Source organism: Nerophis ophidion, linkage group LG14, assembly GCF_033978795.1.
Source record: "Nerophis ophidion isolate RoL-2023_Sa linkage group LG14, RoL_Noph_v1.0, whole genome shotgun sequence".
Taxonomy (NCBI): Eukaryota; Metazoa; Chordata; class Actinopteri; order Syngnathiformes; family Syngnathidae; genus Nerophis; species Nerophis ophidion.
This window is the reverse complement of record NC_084624.1, coordinates 12,327,485-12,342,365: the sequence shown is the minus strand read 5'-3', so window position 1 is coordinate 12,342,365 and position 14,881 is coordinate 12,327,485. Positions and strand designations below refer to the sequence as shown.

The window sequence follows — 14,881 nt, the reverse complement described above, 5'->3', positions numbered from 1 at the left end:
GTGTGTGTGTGTGTGTGTGTGTGTGTGTGTGTGTGTGTGCGCAGTTTACTATAATGCTATGATAATTGTTTGATTGAACAGGTGTAAGTGTGTGTGCGTGTGTAGTTGACTATAATGGTATGTTAATTGATTGATTGAACAGGTGTGTGTATAAGTGTGTGTATATGTATGTATGTATATATATATATATACATATATATATATATATACATACATACATACATGTATATATGTATATATGTATATATGTGTGTGTGTGTGTGTGTGTGTGTGCTATGTTAAATGATTGATTGATCAAGTATAAGTGTGTGTGTGTGTAGTTTACTATAATGCTATGTTAATTGATTGATCAGGTGTAAGTGTGTGTGTAGTTTAAAATTTTGCTGTTAGATTGATTGATTGATTGATTGATCAAGTGTAAGTGTCTGTGTGTGTAGTTTACTATAATGCTAAGATAATTGTTTGATTGAACAGGTGTGTGTATAAGTGTGCGTGTATATGTATATATATATATCTATATATATATATACATACATATAGATATATATATATACATACATATATATGTATGTATAAATATATGTATATATGTATATGTGTGTGTGTGTGTGTGCTATGTTGATTGATTGATCAAGTATAAGTGTGTGTGTGTGTGTGCGTGTGTGTGTGTGTAGTTTACTATAATGCTATGTTAATTGATTGCTTGAACAGGTGTGTGTATAAGTGTGTGTGTATATGTATATATATATATCTATATATATATATATACATATATATATATATACATACATATATATGTATGTATAGATATATGTATATATGTATATGTGTGTGTATGTGTGTGCTATGTTGATTGATTGATCAAGTATAAGTGTGTGTGTGTAGTTTACTATAATGCTATGTTAATTGATTGATCAGATGTAAGTGTGTGTGTGTAGTTTACTATATTGCTGTTAGATTGATCGATTGATTGATCAGGTGTAAGTGTGTGTGTGCAGTTTACTATAATGCTATGATAATTGTTTGCTTGAACAGGTGTGTGTGTGTGTGCGTGTGTGTGTGCGTGTAGTTGACTATAATGGTATGTTGATTGATTGAACAGGTGTGTGTATAAGTGTGTGTGTATACATACTTATTTATGTATGTATATATATATATATATATATATATATGTATATGTGCGTTTGTGCTATGTTAATTGATTGATTGATCAAGTATAAGTGTGTGTGTGTAGTTTACTATAATGCTAATTGATTGATCAAGTGTAAGTGTCTGTGTGTGCAGTTTACTATAATTCTAAGATAATTGTTTGATTGGTGTGTGTGTACGTGTGTGTTTTTGTGTGAGTGTGTGTGTGTGTGTGTGTGTGTGTATGTGTGTAGTTTACTATAATGCTATGTTAATTGATTGATTAGGTGTGTGTGTGTGTAGTTTACTATAATGCTATGTTAATTGATTGGTTGAACAGGTGTGTGTATAATTGTGTGTAGTTTACTATAATGCTATGTTAATTGATTGATTGAACAGGTGTGTGTATAAGTGTGTGTAGTTTACCATAACGCTATGTTAGTTGATTGATTGATCAAGTGTAAATGTGTGTGTGTGTAGTTTACTATAATGTTATGTATATTGCCACTGTAACACAAAGGCTGCTATATTGCGCCCCCAGACGTCATGTGACCAGTAAACGTGGTCTCTCTTGGTGTCCCCAGGAGGTTTATCAGTGGTGTGGCAGCGAGTGTAACCGCTTCGAGAGGCTGAAGGCCTCCCACGTGGCCATCGGCATAAGGGACAACGAGAGGAACGGACGAGCCCGGCTGCACATGGTGGACGAGGGCGAGGAGCCTGCTGCCATCCTGGAGGTAACAACGGGGTTCATCTTGTCACCCTCTGAGTCCCACTTGAACGCTGGAGTCCAGAGGTGGTCTCCTGTGGGCAGCAGCTGCCAGCACTAATCTATAAACGACGCCAACTCTTTGCCCCGTAAACACCTGGTGCCTTGTTTTCAATGAATACTTAGGCCTACTACCATACTGTATTTTAATGTTCCTCATTATGGTGGTACTTGATGAATACTTAGGCCTACTACGCTACTGTATTTTAATGCTTCTAATTATGGTGGTACTTGATGAATACTTAGGCCTACCACGTTACTGTATTTTAATGTTGCTCATTATGGTGGTAGTGGATGAATACTTAGGCCTACTATATTACTGTATTTTAACGTTGCTCATTATGGTGGTAGTTGATGAATACTTAGGCCTACTATGCTACTGTATTTTCATGTTTCTCATTATGGTGGTACTTGATGAATACTTTGGCCTACTATGATACTGTATTTTAATGTTGCTCATAATGGTGGTACTTGATGAATACTTAGGCCTACAACGCTACTGTATTTTATTATGGTGGTACTCGAGGAATACTTAGGCCTACTATGCTACTGTATTTTAATGTTTCTCATTATGGTGGTACTTGATGAATACTTAGGCCTACTACGCTATTGTACTTCAATGTTGCTCATTATGGTGGTACTCGATGAATACTTAGGCCAACTATGCTACTGTATTTTAATGTTGCTCATTATGGTGGTACTTGATGAAAACTTAGGCCTACTATGCTACTGTATTTTAATGTTTCTCATTATAGTGGTACTTGATGAATACTTAGGCCTACTATGCTACTGTATTTTAATGTTTCTCATTATGGTGGTACTTGATGAATACATAGGCCTACCAAGCTACTGTATTTTAATGTTGCTCAATATGGTGGTACTTGATGAATACTTAAACCTACTACACTACTGTATTTTAATGTTTCCCATTATGGTGGTACTTGATGAATACTTAAGCCTAGTATGCTACTGTATTTTAATGTTTATCATTATGGTGGTACTTGATGAACACTTAGGCCTACTACGTTACTCTATTTTACTGTTTCTCGTTATGGTGGTACTTGATGAATACCTAAGCCTACTACGCTACTGTATTTTATGATGGTAGTAGTCGATGAATATTTAGGCCTACTACGCTACTGTATTTTAATGTTGCTCATTATGGTGGTACTTGATGAATACTTAGGCCTACTATGCTACTGTATTTTAATGTTTCTCATTATGGTGGTACTTGATGAATACATAGGCCTACCAAGCTACTGTATTTTACTGTTGCTCAATATGGTGGTACTTGATGAATACTTAAACCTACTACACTGCTGTATTTTAATGTTCCCCATTATGGTGGTCCTTGATGAATATTTAGACCTACTACGCTACTATATTTTAATGTTTCTCATTATGGTGGTACTTGATGAACACTTAGGCCTACTACGTTACTCTATTTTACTGTTTCTCGTTATGGTGGTACTTGATGAATACCTAAGCCTACTACGCTACTGTATTTTATTAGGGTAGTAGTCGATGAATATTTAGGCCTACTACGCTACTGTATTTTAATGTTGCTCATTATGGTGGTGCTTGATGAATACGTAGACCTACCTTGCTACTGTATTTTAATGTTGCTCATTATGGTGGTACTTGATGAATACTTAGGCCTACTATGCTACGGCATTCTAATGCGTCTTATTATAGTGGTACTCGAATACTTAAGCCTACTACATTTTAATGTTTCTCCTTATGGTGGTACTTGATGACTTGATGAATACGTAGACCTACCTTGCTACTGTATTTTAATGTTGCTCATTATGGTGGTACTTGATGACTACTTAGACCTACCAAGGTACTGTATTTTAATTTTGCTCATTATGGCGGTACTCGATGAATACTTAGGCCTACCAAACTACTGTATTTTAATGTTTGTCATTATGGTGGTACTTGATGAATACCTAGGCCTACAACGCTACTGTATTTTATTATGGTGGTACTCGAGGAATACTTTGGCCTACTACGCTACTGTATTTTAATGTTTCTCATTATGGTGGTACTTGATGAATACTCAGGCCTACTATGCTACTGTTTTTTTTGTTGCTCATTATGGTGGTACTCGATGAACACTAAAGCTTTCTACACTACTGTATTTTATTACGGTGGTACTCAATGACTACTTAGGCCTACTACGCTACTTTATTTTAATGTTTCCCATTATGGTGGTACTTCATGAATACTTAAGCCTACTATGCTACTGTATTTTAATGTTTATCATTATGGTGGTACTTGATGAATACTTAGGCCTACTATGCTGCTGTATTTTAATGTTTATCATCATGGTGGTACCGATGAATACTTAGGCCTACTATATTACTGTATTTTAATGTTGCTCATTATGGTGGTACTTGATGAATACTTAGGCCTACTATGCTACTGTATTTTAATGTTGCTCATTACGGTGGTACTTGATGTCTACTTAGACCTACCAAGCTACTGTACTTAAATGTTGCTCATTATGGTGGTGCTTGATTAATACTCAGGCCTACTATGCTAATGTATTTTTATGTTGCTCATTATGGTGGTACTTGATGAATACTTAGGCCTACAACGCTACTGTATTTTATGATGGTGCTACTCGAGGAATTCTTAGGCCTACTACGCTACTGTATTTTAATGTTTCTCATTATGGTGGTACTTGATGAATACTCAGGCCTATTATGCTACTGTATTTTTTGTTGCTCATTATGGTGGTACTCGATGAATACTTAAGCTTACTACACTACTGTATTTTATTACGGTGGTACTCAATGACTACCTAGGCCTAGTACACTACTGTATTTTAATGTTGCTCATTATGGTGGTACTTGATGAATACTTAAGCCTACTATGCCAAAGTATTTTAATGCTTCTCATTATGGTGGTACTTGATGATGAATACTTAAGCCTACTATGCCAAAGTATTTTAATGCTTCTCATTATGGTGGTACTTGATGAATATTTAGGCCTACTACGCTACTGTAATTAAATGTTTCTCATTACGGTGGTGCTTGGAGAGCCATGTTTATTCTGAGGGTCTGCTTGTGGTTTTTGTAGGTGCTGGGGCCCAAAGGGGCCATTGCTCCAAGTACTCCTGATGATGACAAAGTGGAAGCCTCAAATAGGAAGAAGGGCGCCCTCTACATGGTACGTGCTGTTACTACATTCCATTACACCAATCGTCATTGATGACAGCTGGTTTGTTCGTTCATGTTTACGCCCGACTTGGACTTATTTTAATAGCCACTACTTTTTGCCAAACACTTTCTACAAAAGAGCAGTAAATCCATGTAAGAACCAAAACATGAAAATAATCCTAATATTTATTTTCCTTGGATTTATAAACATTTCTGCAAATCCATTCAGAAGTAGGACTATACATTTAATTCACTTCACTGCAATCCTGGGAGTTTTTCCAAATTCAAAAATTTGGGATTTTACTGTCCCTGGTAGCGTAATGGTGCACCTGCGGCCTTTTGTGCAGCCTGCACGGGTTTGAAGCCTGTGCTGAAAAATATTGTCAAAAGGAATCAAAAAGGTCATGCAGCCTAAATGATTCTTACGGTTGACTCACTGTTCCCCCTGACAGGAAAATATTTTAAAATGTATTCATTTAATTGACAAACTTTTTTTGCTGGTCTGGTCATTTTAAGTCATGGAAATTTATATTTAAGTGTTTGGATTGGATTTATTTTATTTGTAGAGCTGCTCAAAACAAATCTATTTACATCCAAATTGCCATGGTTTGGTTTCTCCAAGCTAGGAGTGCCTCATTTTCTTGACCTGACCTCCTCCAGGAACTGCAGTCCTGTATAATGACACTCGCTTGTAATAAAGCAACTTTTGGTTCGGTAAAGCGTCTCCGACGTCTTTTTGATTCGGCCATACTGCTGGACGAGGAGGACAAGACCAGAAATACACATCAGCTACAATGGGGATTCCTTGGAAAATGTGTCATTATCTTCTTGTCTATGATGGAGCAGGAAGGGGCAGGACATGAGATTGCAGTCAAATTGATATTTTACATGCACTTATTCATGTAGGGATGGCTTGGCCACTCTGTTGGGATGCATTGTTGTGATTCTAAATATGCCTCTACAGATCTCGGATGCGTCCGGTCCCATGAAGTTGTCCAGCGTGGCGCCGTGCAGCCCCTTCAAACAGGCCATGTTGTCACCTGACGAGTGCTACATCCTGGACAACGGCGTGGACGCGAACATATTTGTTTGGAAAGGTACCCTCACTGGCTTGTGCAAATAACAACAACACCGAGGGCAAAAGTGAACGGGCATCGTGTCAAGTGACGGATGCTGGTGTTTTCAAATCAGGTCCGAAAGCCAACTCGTCTGAGCGCAAGGCCGCCATGGCTGCGGGTCAGATGTTCATCAAAGAAAAAGGATACAGCCACAAGACAAAGGTAGTGCTACACTTTACATGAAGTTTTTTTTTCTACAGATGTTCAATAATATCGGACTGCCGAAATGCTTTAAAATGTAATATCGGAAATTATCAGTATTGGTTTCAAAAAGTAAAATGTATGACTTTTTAAAACGCCGCTGTACCGAGTGGTACACGGACGTATGGAAAAATACAGAGAAGTCGAGTCTCCCAGTCATACTTCCCAACCCTCCTGATTTTCCAGGGAGACTCCCGAATATCAGTGCCGTTCCCGAAAATCTCCCGGGGCAACCATTCTCCCGATTTCCACCCAGACAACAATATTGGGGACGGGCCTTTAAGGCACTGCATTTGCGTGCCGGCCCAATCACATCTTACCTACGGCTTATTACACACACAAGAGAATGCAAAGCATACTTGGTCAACAGCCATACAGGTCACACTGAGGGTGGCCGTATAAACAACTTTAACACTATTACAAATATGCGGCACACTGTGAACCCACACCAAACCAGAATGACAAACACATTACGGGAGAACATCTGCACCGTAACACAACATAAACACAACAGAACAATCACCCAGAACCCCTTGCAACACTAACTCTTTCGGGACGCTACAATATATACTCCCCGGTACCTCCTAAAAAAAACCCGCCCACCTCAACCTCCTCATGCTCTCTCAGGAAGAGCATGTCCCAAATTCCAAGCTGTTGTTTTGAGGCATGTTAAAAAAAACATAATGCAATTTGTGACTTCAATAATAAATATGGCAGTGCCATGTTGGCATTTTTTTTCTCCATAACTTGTGTTGATTTATTTTGGAAAACCTTGTTACATTGTCCAATGCATCCAGCGGGGCATCACAACAAAATTAGGCATAATAATGTGTTAATTCCACGACCGTATATATCGGTATCGGTTGATATCGGAATCGGTAATTAAAAGTTGGACAATATCGGATATTGGCCAAACAGCCATTATCAGACATCTGTAGATTTTTTTCTGGACTATAGAGGGCGCCATTGTATAAACCGCACTCAATAATTTTTAGAAAAAAAACTCAAAGCAAAACAAAATAAAAATATAGGTCTAACTGAGGGGTTTGAACTCACAACCCACCGATCTAACCACTAGGTTACTGAGACGCATAGCTCGGTTGGTAGAGTGGCCGTGCCAGCAACTTGAGGGTTGCACGTTCGATTCCCGCTTGTGCCATCCTAGTTGCTGCCGTTGTGTCCTTGGGCAAGACACTTTACCCACCTGCTCCCAGTGCCACCCACACTGGTTTAAATGTAACTTAGATATTGGGTGTCACTATGTAAAGCGCTTTGAGTCACTTGAGAAAAGCGCTATATAAATATAATTCACTTCACTTCACTTCTACTTCCAGTTCAAAGCTTTAAACAGCAGGAATTCACATTTGCCCAGCAGCACTCCAAAAGAGGGCACCATAGCACAAACAACGAAGTGTTTAAGTGTTTTTGTATGTCTTTAACTTGTGCTTCATGGCCGTCAGCACAGAAAAATCCACAAATGAGCTGCCCCATTTCATAAGCCACAGGGTACAAAGCGTAGGAAAAAAAGTAGCTGCTAATAGTTTGGGCATTTCAAGCACACACAAAAAAAATGTTGACAATTGTTTGTTTCCCCCTCGCAGATCCAAGTGCTTCCTGCCGGAGCCGAGACCACGCTGTTCAAGCAGTTCTTCAGCGACTGGAAGGACAAGGACGAGACCACCGGTCCGAGTCAGGCCTACGCCATCGGCCGCATAGCCAAAGTGGAGCAGGTGCCTTTCGACGCGTCCAGCCTGCACACCAACAAGGCCATGGCGGCTCAGCACGGCATGGTGGATGACGGCAAGGGCGACTTCCAGGTAAAGACTCTGACTGGACAAAGCCCAGGTTGAAAAAAATATGTGGGTGATATTTCGGTGTGTTTCAGATCTGGCGTGTGGACAACGGTGACAAGGTCCCCTTGGATCCGTCCTTCTACGGCCACTTCTACGGGGGCGACTGTTACCTCATCCTCTACAGCCACAAGCGCGGCCACGTCATTTATACTTGGTGTGTTTCTCTACTATTTCAACTTCCTGTTCGGCCCTCTGTCCAGACTAGGACGTAGCTTGATCTTCCAGAACTTAGTCCTACTGTGTGTTTGTCAGGCAGGGGCTGAAAGCCACACAAGACGAACTTGCCGCATCAGCATTCCTCACCGTGAAGCTGGATGACTCAATGGGAGGATCCCCCGTTCAGGTTAGAGCTTGTTCTGGTGCACAACTTCAACCAGCAGGAAGTAGATGACACTCTGCTACAGCTAACGTAGTGAGTCACCCACAAATATGTGATCATGTGACCGGTCCTGGGTGTACCAAAGTTACCTGGGGTAGGCTCCAGCTCAGGATAAAAAAGGAAGACTGATTTATGACATGATGAGACAACCTTAAAAGTCCCTAAAAGCTCCCCAAACTTCAGGGAAAGCAATGTCGACAAGTGGCCAGCAGAGGCCAGCAGAGGCCTTGTGAAGACTTTCAAAATCAAGTAAAATTGGATAACCTCAATGACCCCTTAAAATAAGTATTTTCTCACAAATAACAAGTGCACTTTTCTTGGTAGAAAAAAAATGAGACCTTTTTGCTCAATATGTTGAAAAATATTCTTAAATTAAGTAGACGCTAGTGCCATTATCTTGACATAATGATATGCGCTTGGATTTACATTTCTTGAAACCAGCGAACTTATACTAAAAACTAGTTCATTGTTCTTAATGGAAAGGCAACAAGGCAACCGCTTGTTACTCTCGGGGTCTACTAGCCACTTAGGCAAATCATATCGTCTAAAAATGCATTTTCCCATCGACAGCATGACATCATCACGCCAAGTGTGTGCTCTTTCAGTCAATTAGTGTGCCAGGAATATATATATATATATATATATATACACACATGTATATATATATATATATATATATATATATATACAGACACACACACACACACATATATATGTATATATGTACATGTATACATATATATATACATATGTGTATATATATATATATATATACATATGTGTATATATTTATATATATATATATATATATATATATACACATATACAAATATATATATGTATATACACACCAGTATATATATACGTGTATATACACGTGTATATATGTATATAAATATATATACACATATACATATGTGTATATACATACACACGTACATATATATACATTTACACACACATATATGTATACACATATATATGTACATGTATATATATATGTACATTTATATATATATACAGATATATGTACAGGTATATATATATATATGTACATTTATATATGTATATACATATACATATGTATATATACCTATATATATATATATATATACATATATAAATACACTTATATATATACACATATATAAATACACACATATATATATATACATACACATTTATATATATATATATATATATATATATATATATATACACACATATATATATATATATATATGTATATATATATACATATATATAAATACACATATACATATATAAATACATATACATATATATATATACATACATATATAAATACACCCACACACAAACACACATTATATATGTATGTATATATGTGTGTGTATATATATATATATATATACACACACACACACAGCCCAGCCCTCGGCCCACTTTTTTTAAATTGTAATTTTGAAGAATTTTCCTGAATGTGCATGAACTATTTCTGTTCAAAATAGTTTGAAATGTTAAATGTTTAAATATTAACTGTCAGTTTACTGTACTGTGCCAACTGTACTACTATATGAGTACGTATGTTCTATTGTTTCATTGAAAATAAAACAGCAAAGTCCATTTGGCTGCCATCTGTTTTAATTATGAGACACAATTGTGTCAAAGGCATGACGTTTTTGTTCATGCTTGAAATAAGAAATTATTACTTTGAAAAAGTAGTTTTATACTTGTGAGTGTTGATGACACAGCTTTGCAACACTTGATATTCTAGTTTCAAGCATGTTTAACTCAATATAGGTCAGGGGTGTCCAAAGTGCGGCCCGTGGGCCATTTGCGGCCCGCAGCTAATCGTTTACCGGCCCGCCACACATTCTACAAAAATTGCAAAATTGATAGTATTGCAAAAATTTAAAAAAAGTGGAATGAGGTGAGATCTAATGAGAAAAAGTGGCAATGTTGACACAAAGCTGCCATGCAGGCAGTTTTTCTGTTCCTTTTGTCTTTATTTTCTTTTTTCCCATTGCTCAAAAAAAAAGGGCAAAAAAATCTTTGTTATAATCAATAATAATAATGAATTATTACTTAAAAATCATCACTTTAAAATGTTTTATGTGGAAAAAATATTGCATATGTTGTGTGGTTACCATATAAAAACATCAAAGTTTTGACAAAAGAGCATAAAACAAACAAAATAATAGTTCAAACTTAAAATCGACAGATATATCGCAAGTTGATATTGAAATTTAAGTGTTAAAAGTTAAAAAAACGAATAAAAATGTATCACTTTATGAGTGAGGAACCTTTCGGATCTCAAATATATTTAGTAGGATTTTATTTAACTTTTCACTGTGATTCCTCAAAAATATTAAATAATTAAAATCATTATTGATCTTTGAAGGCTTTAACTGCTAAATAAAGGAACTCTCCTGAAGGAATCAATAAAGTACTATCTATATCTAAATACTGCATATTTCAGTTTTACTATAAAAAACAAAGTTGTCTTTCACAGAAAAGGCATAAAACCTTATTTGTTTTACTTTCTATCAACCTCAAGTTGATATACAGATTTACTGTAAGCATTAAATAAAATAAAAAAATAATAATTTGACTTATTTTTAACATTTTAGTGACTGAGACCCTCAATGCCAGGGGTCGGGAACCTTTTTGGTTGAGAGAGCCATACAAGGCAAATATTTTAAAAAGTATTTCCGTGAGAGCCATATAATTATTTTTTTTAAGAATGAATACAACTAAATGCGTGCGAGTATAATAAGTCTCTTATTCTTTTTAATAACATTGTTATTCTGAAGCTAACTAACAATAAAAAAAATACTTCTTACCATTAATGTGACTTCTTGAACGTGTGCGGTAGAAACCGGATGGATGGATTAAAATGCATGAGAATGTTTTATCTTTTGAATGTTATTTTTGACACTGTGATTACTAGCGGAATTATTCATTACTTACCGTGTTAAGCAATGTCAGCTAAGATTTATCCGAGAGCCAGATGCAGTCATCAAAAGAGCCACATCTGGCTCTAGAGCCATAGGTTCCCTACCCCTGTTCTATGCTCTTAAGGAGCCCTAAGGATTAAAAAAAAAAACATCCATATATTTTGTTATGATTTGATAATGAAAAATATCAAAATGGCCCCCGCATGCTTATATTTTTCCGTGTGCGGCCCTCTGTGGAAAAAGTTTGGACACCCCTGATATAGGTCATAAAATCTCAGCAACAAGCTGTAATATCTTACTGAGATCAATTAGGACCAAAACACTTAAAAGAAGTAAAACACTAACATAAAATCTGCTTAGTGAGGAGAATTATCTTAACAGACAGAAAATAACCAAATATCACCATTATTTGAGATATTTAATCTTACTTAGATTTGACTTTTTGCCGTGTGAGGGCTCGGCATGGAAGATTGCTGTGTTACTGTAGAACAGGGGTAGGGAATCTATGGCTCTAGAGCCAGATGTGGCTCTTTTGATGACTGCATCTGGCTCTCAGATAAATCTTAGCTGGCATTGCTTTACACGAAAAGTCAGTGTTTTTCAACCATTTTTGAGCCAAAACACATTTTTTTCATTGAAAAAATTCTGAGTTGCACCACCAGCAGAAAACATAAAAAAAATTAAACTCAGTAGCCAAAATTTAGACAAAAAAAATTGTTCTCGCAATAGCTCTTGTGTCTATGTAGGTGTACTGACAAGCCGTAACTTATTTTGAGTTTTTTCGGTGTTTTCCTGTGTGACTTGCACTCCTATTTTGGTGGCTTTTCTTCTTTTGTTGGTATTTTCCTGTAGCAGTTTCATGTCCTCCTGGAATGCTATTCATCGCACCTGCTTTGTTTTTACAATCAAGACTATTTAAGTTGTGCGGACGCACTCCTTCTTTATATGGACATTGTTGATTGTCATGCCATGTACGGATGTACTTTGTGGACGCCGTCTGCTCCGCACACTGTAAGTCGCAGCCAGTTCAGTTTTAGTTTTGTTTTGCTTCAATGCCTTTTCTTAGCGGCACTCGCCTTTTGTTTATTTTTAGTTTAAGTGTTGGATACCTTTTTACCTACATGCTGCCTCCCGCATATTGTGATCACGACATACCATGTTCCCGACATCTACAAAAGCAATTAGCTACCTGCTGCCACCTACTGATATGGAAGAGTATTAAAAGCTTACTCTGCCGAGCTCTAGACAGCAGACACTCAATAACAGCACATTTTTGAATTATAGTTACAGGTTTGCAAAAAATATTATCAACCCAATTAATTGAAATTACATAATCTCCCCCACGACACACCAGACTGTGCCGCGGCACAGTGGTTGAAAAACACAGTGATACGTAATGAATAATTCCGCTGGTAATCACAGTGTTAAAAATAACGTTCAAAATATGAAACATTCTCATGCATTTTAATCCATCCATCCGTTTTCTACCGTTCCTGTTCAAGAAGTCGCATTAATGTTAAGAACTATTTTATTCATTAGCTTCAGAATAACAATGTTATTAAAAAGAAGACGATACTTATTATATTCTTAAAATGTTGGTCCTACTTAAAAATGCACACATTTATTTGTATTCAGTGTTAAAAATTATTATATGGCTCTCTCGGAAATTAATTTTATAATATTTTGCTTTCATGGCTCCCTCAGCCAAAAAGGTTCCCGACCCCTGCTGTAGAATAACACATTGTTATCCTGTGTCAGGTGAGGGTCACCCAGGGACAGGAGCCCCCACACCTGATGAGCCTGTTCAGGGGCAAACCTATGATCATCCACCTTGGGGGGACGTCCCGCAAAGGTGGACAGACTCAAACCAGCAGCACTCGCCTCTTCCACATCCGCCAGAGCTCCGCCCACGCCACCCGCGCTGTCGAGGTGGGGGGGGGAAACACGCTTTCATTTACCTTCAAGCACACGTTCCCTCCTCTCCTGACTCTTCAGCCGCCGTCTTGCAGGTTCAAGCGTCGGCTTCCAATCTCAACACCAACGACGTCTTTGTGCTGAAGTCGCCCGGCGGACTGTTTGTGTGGCGAGGAGTGGGCGCCAGCGATGACGAAATGCAGGCCGCCAAGCATGTGGTGAGCTTCCTGGGGGAAGTGCCAGCTCTGTTTCAGAGGGAAAAGAACCAGGTGAGCTTCCAAAGGACCTCTCCATTTTTTATATATATATATATATATCTATATATATATATATATATATATATATATATATATATACACACACATAAATATTGGCACACGTCGAAGTCACGTCATGACATTGCTGGTTTTACGAGCAGAGGAGCATGTTTGGCAGCGCGCGCCCACTGAGTACTTACAAGCGGACAAAGTGTGTAGACAGAAAAGGGAGAACGGACACATTTTGGCTTAAAAACTAACAATAAAGGGGAAGTTATAACACTGAAACGCCCTAAGGAAGAGGTGCCGTCGGCAGTGTTGTAGCTACGTCTAAATCAATCAATGTTTATTTATATAGCTCTAAATCACAAATGTCTCAAAGGACTGTACAAACCATTACGACTACGACATCCTCGGAAGAACCCACAAAAGGGCAAGGAAAACTCACACCCAGTGGGCAGGGAGAATTCACATCCAGTGGGATGCCAGTGACAATGCTGACTATGAGAAACCTTGGAGAGGTCCTCAAATGTGGGCAACCCCCCCACCCACAACCCCCCCACCCCCCCCTCTAGGGGACCGAAAGCAATGGATGTCGAGTGGGTCTAACATGATACTGTGAAAGTTCAATCCATAGTGGCTCCAACACAGCCGCGAGAGTTCAGTTCAAAGCGGATCCAAGACAGCAGCGAGAGTCCTGTCCACAGGAAACCATCTCAAGCGGAGGCGGATCAGCAGCGTAGAGATGTCCCCAACCGATACAGGCGAGCGGTCCATCCTGGGTCCCGACGAGCGGTCCATCCTGGGTCTCAACTCTGGACAGCCAGTACTTCATCCATGGTCATCGGACCGGACCCTCTCCACAAGGGAGGGGGGGCATAGAAGAAAAAGAAAAGAAGCGGCAGATCAACTGGTCTAAAAAGGAGGTCTATTTAAAGGCTAGAGTATACAAATGAGTTTTAAGGTGAGACTTAAATGCTTCTACTGAGGTAGCATCTCGAACTGTTACCGGGAGGGCATTCCAGAGTACTGGAGCCCGAACGGAAAACGCTCTATAGCCTGCAGACTTTTTTGGGGCTTTAGGAATCACTAATAAGCCGGAGTCTTTTGAACGCAGATTTCTTGCCGGGACATATGGTAAAATACAATCGGCAAGATAGGA

At 38.2% G+C, this 14,881-nt stretch overlaps 1 protein-coding gene across 1 annotated transcript in view; it reads left to right on the top strand.

The window, feature by feature from the left end:
- scinlb (scinderin like b) overlaps window positions 1-14,881 on the top strand; it is a 62,657-nt gene that overhangs the window by 38,486 nt on the left and 9,290 nt on the right. Inside the window, 10 exon segments of the mRNA XM_061919851.1 lie at window positions 1,713-1,862; window positions 4,979-5,068; window positions 6,023-6,155; window positions 6,250-6,338; window positions 7,979-8,194; window positions 8,263-8,384; window positions 8,483-8,573; window positions 13,307-13,477; window positions 13,558-13,681; window positions 13,684-13,731. Of these exon segments, the coding sequence (XP_061775835.1) occupies window positions 1,713-1,862; window positions 4,979-5,068; window positions 6,023-6,155; window positions 6,250-6,338; window positions 7,979-8,194; window positions 8,263-8,384; window positions 8,483-8,573; window positions 13,307-13,477; window positions 13,558-13,681; window positions 13,684-13,731 (1,234 nt within the window).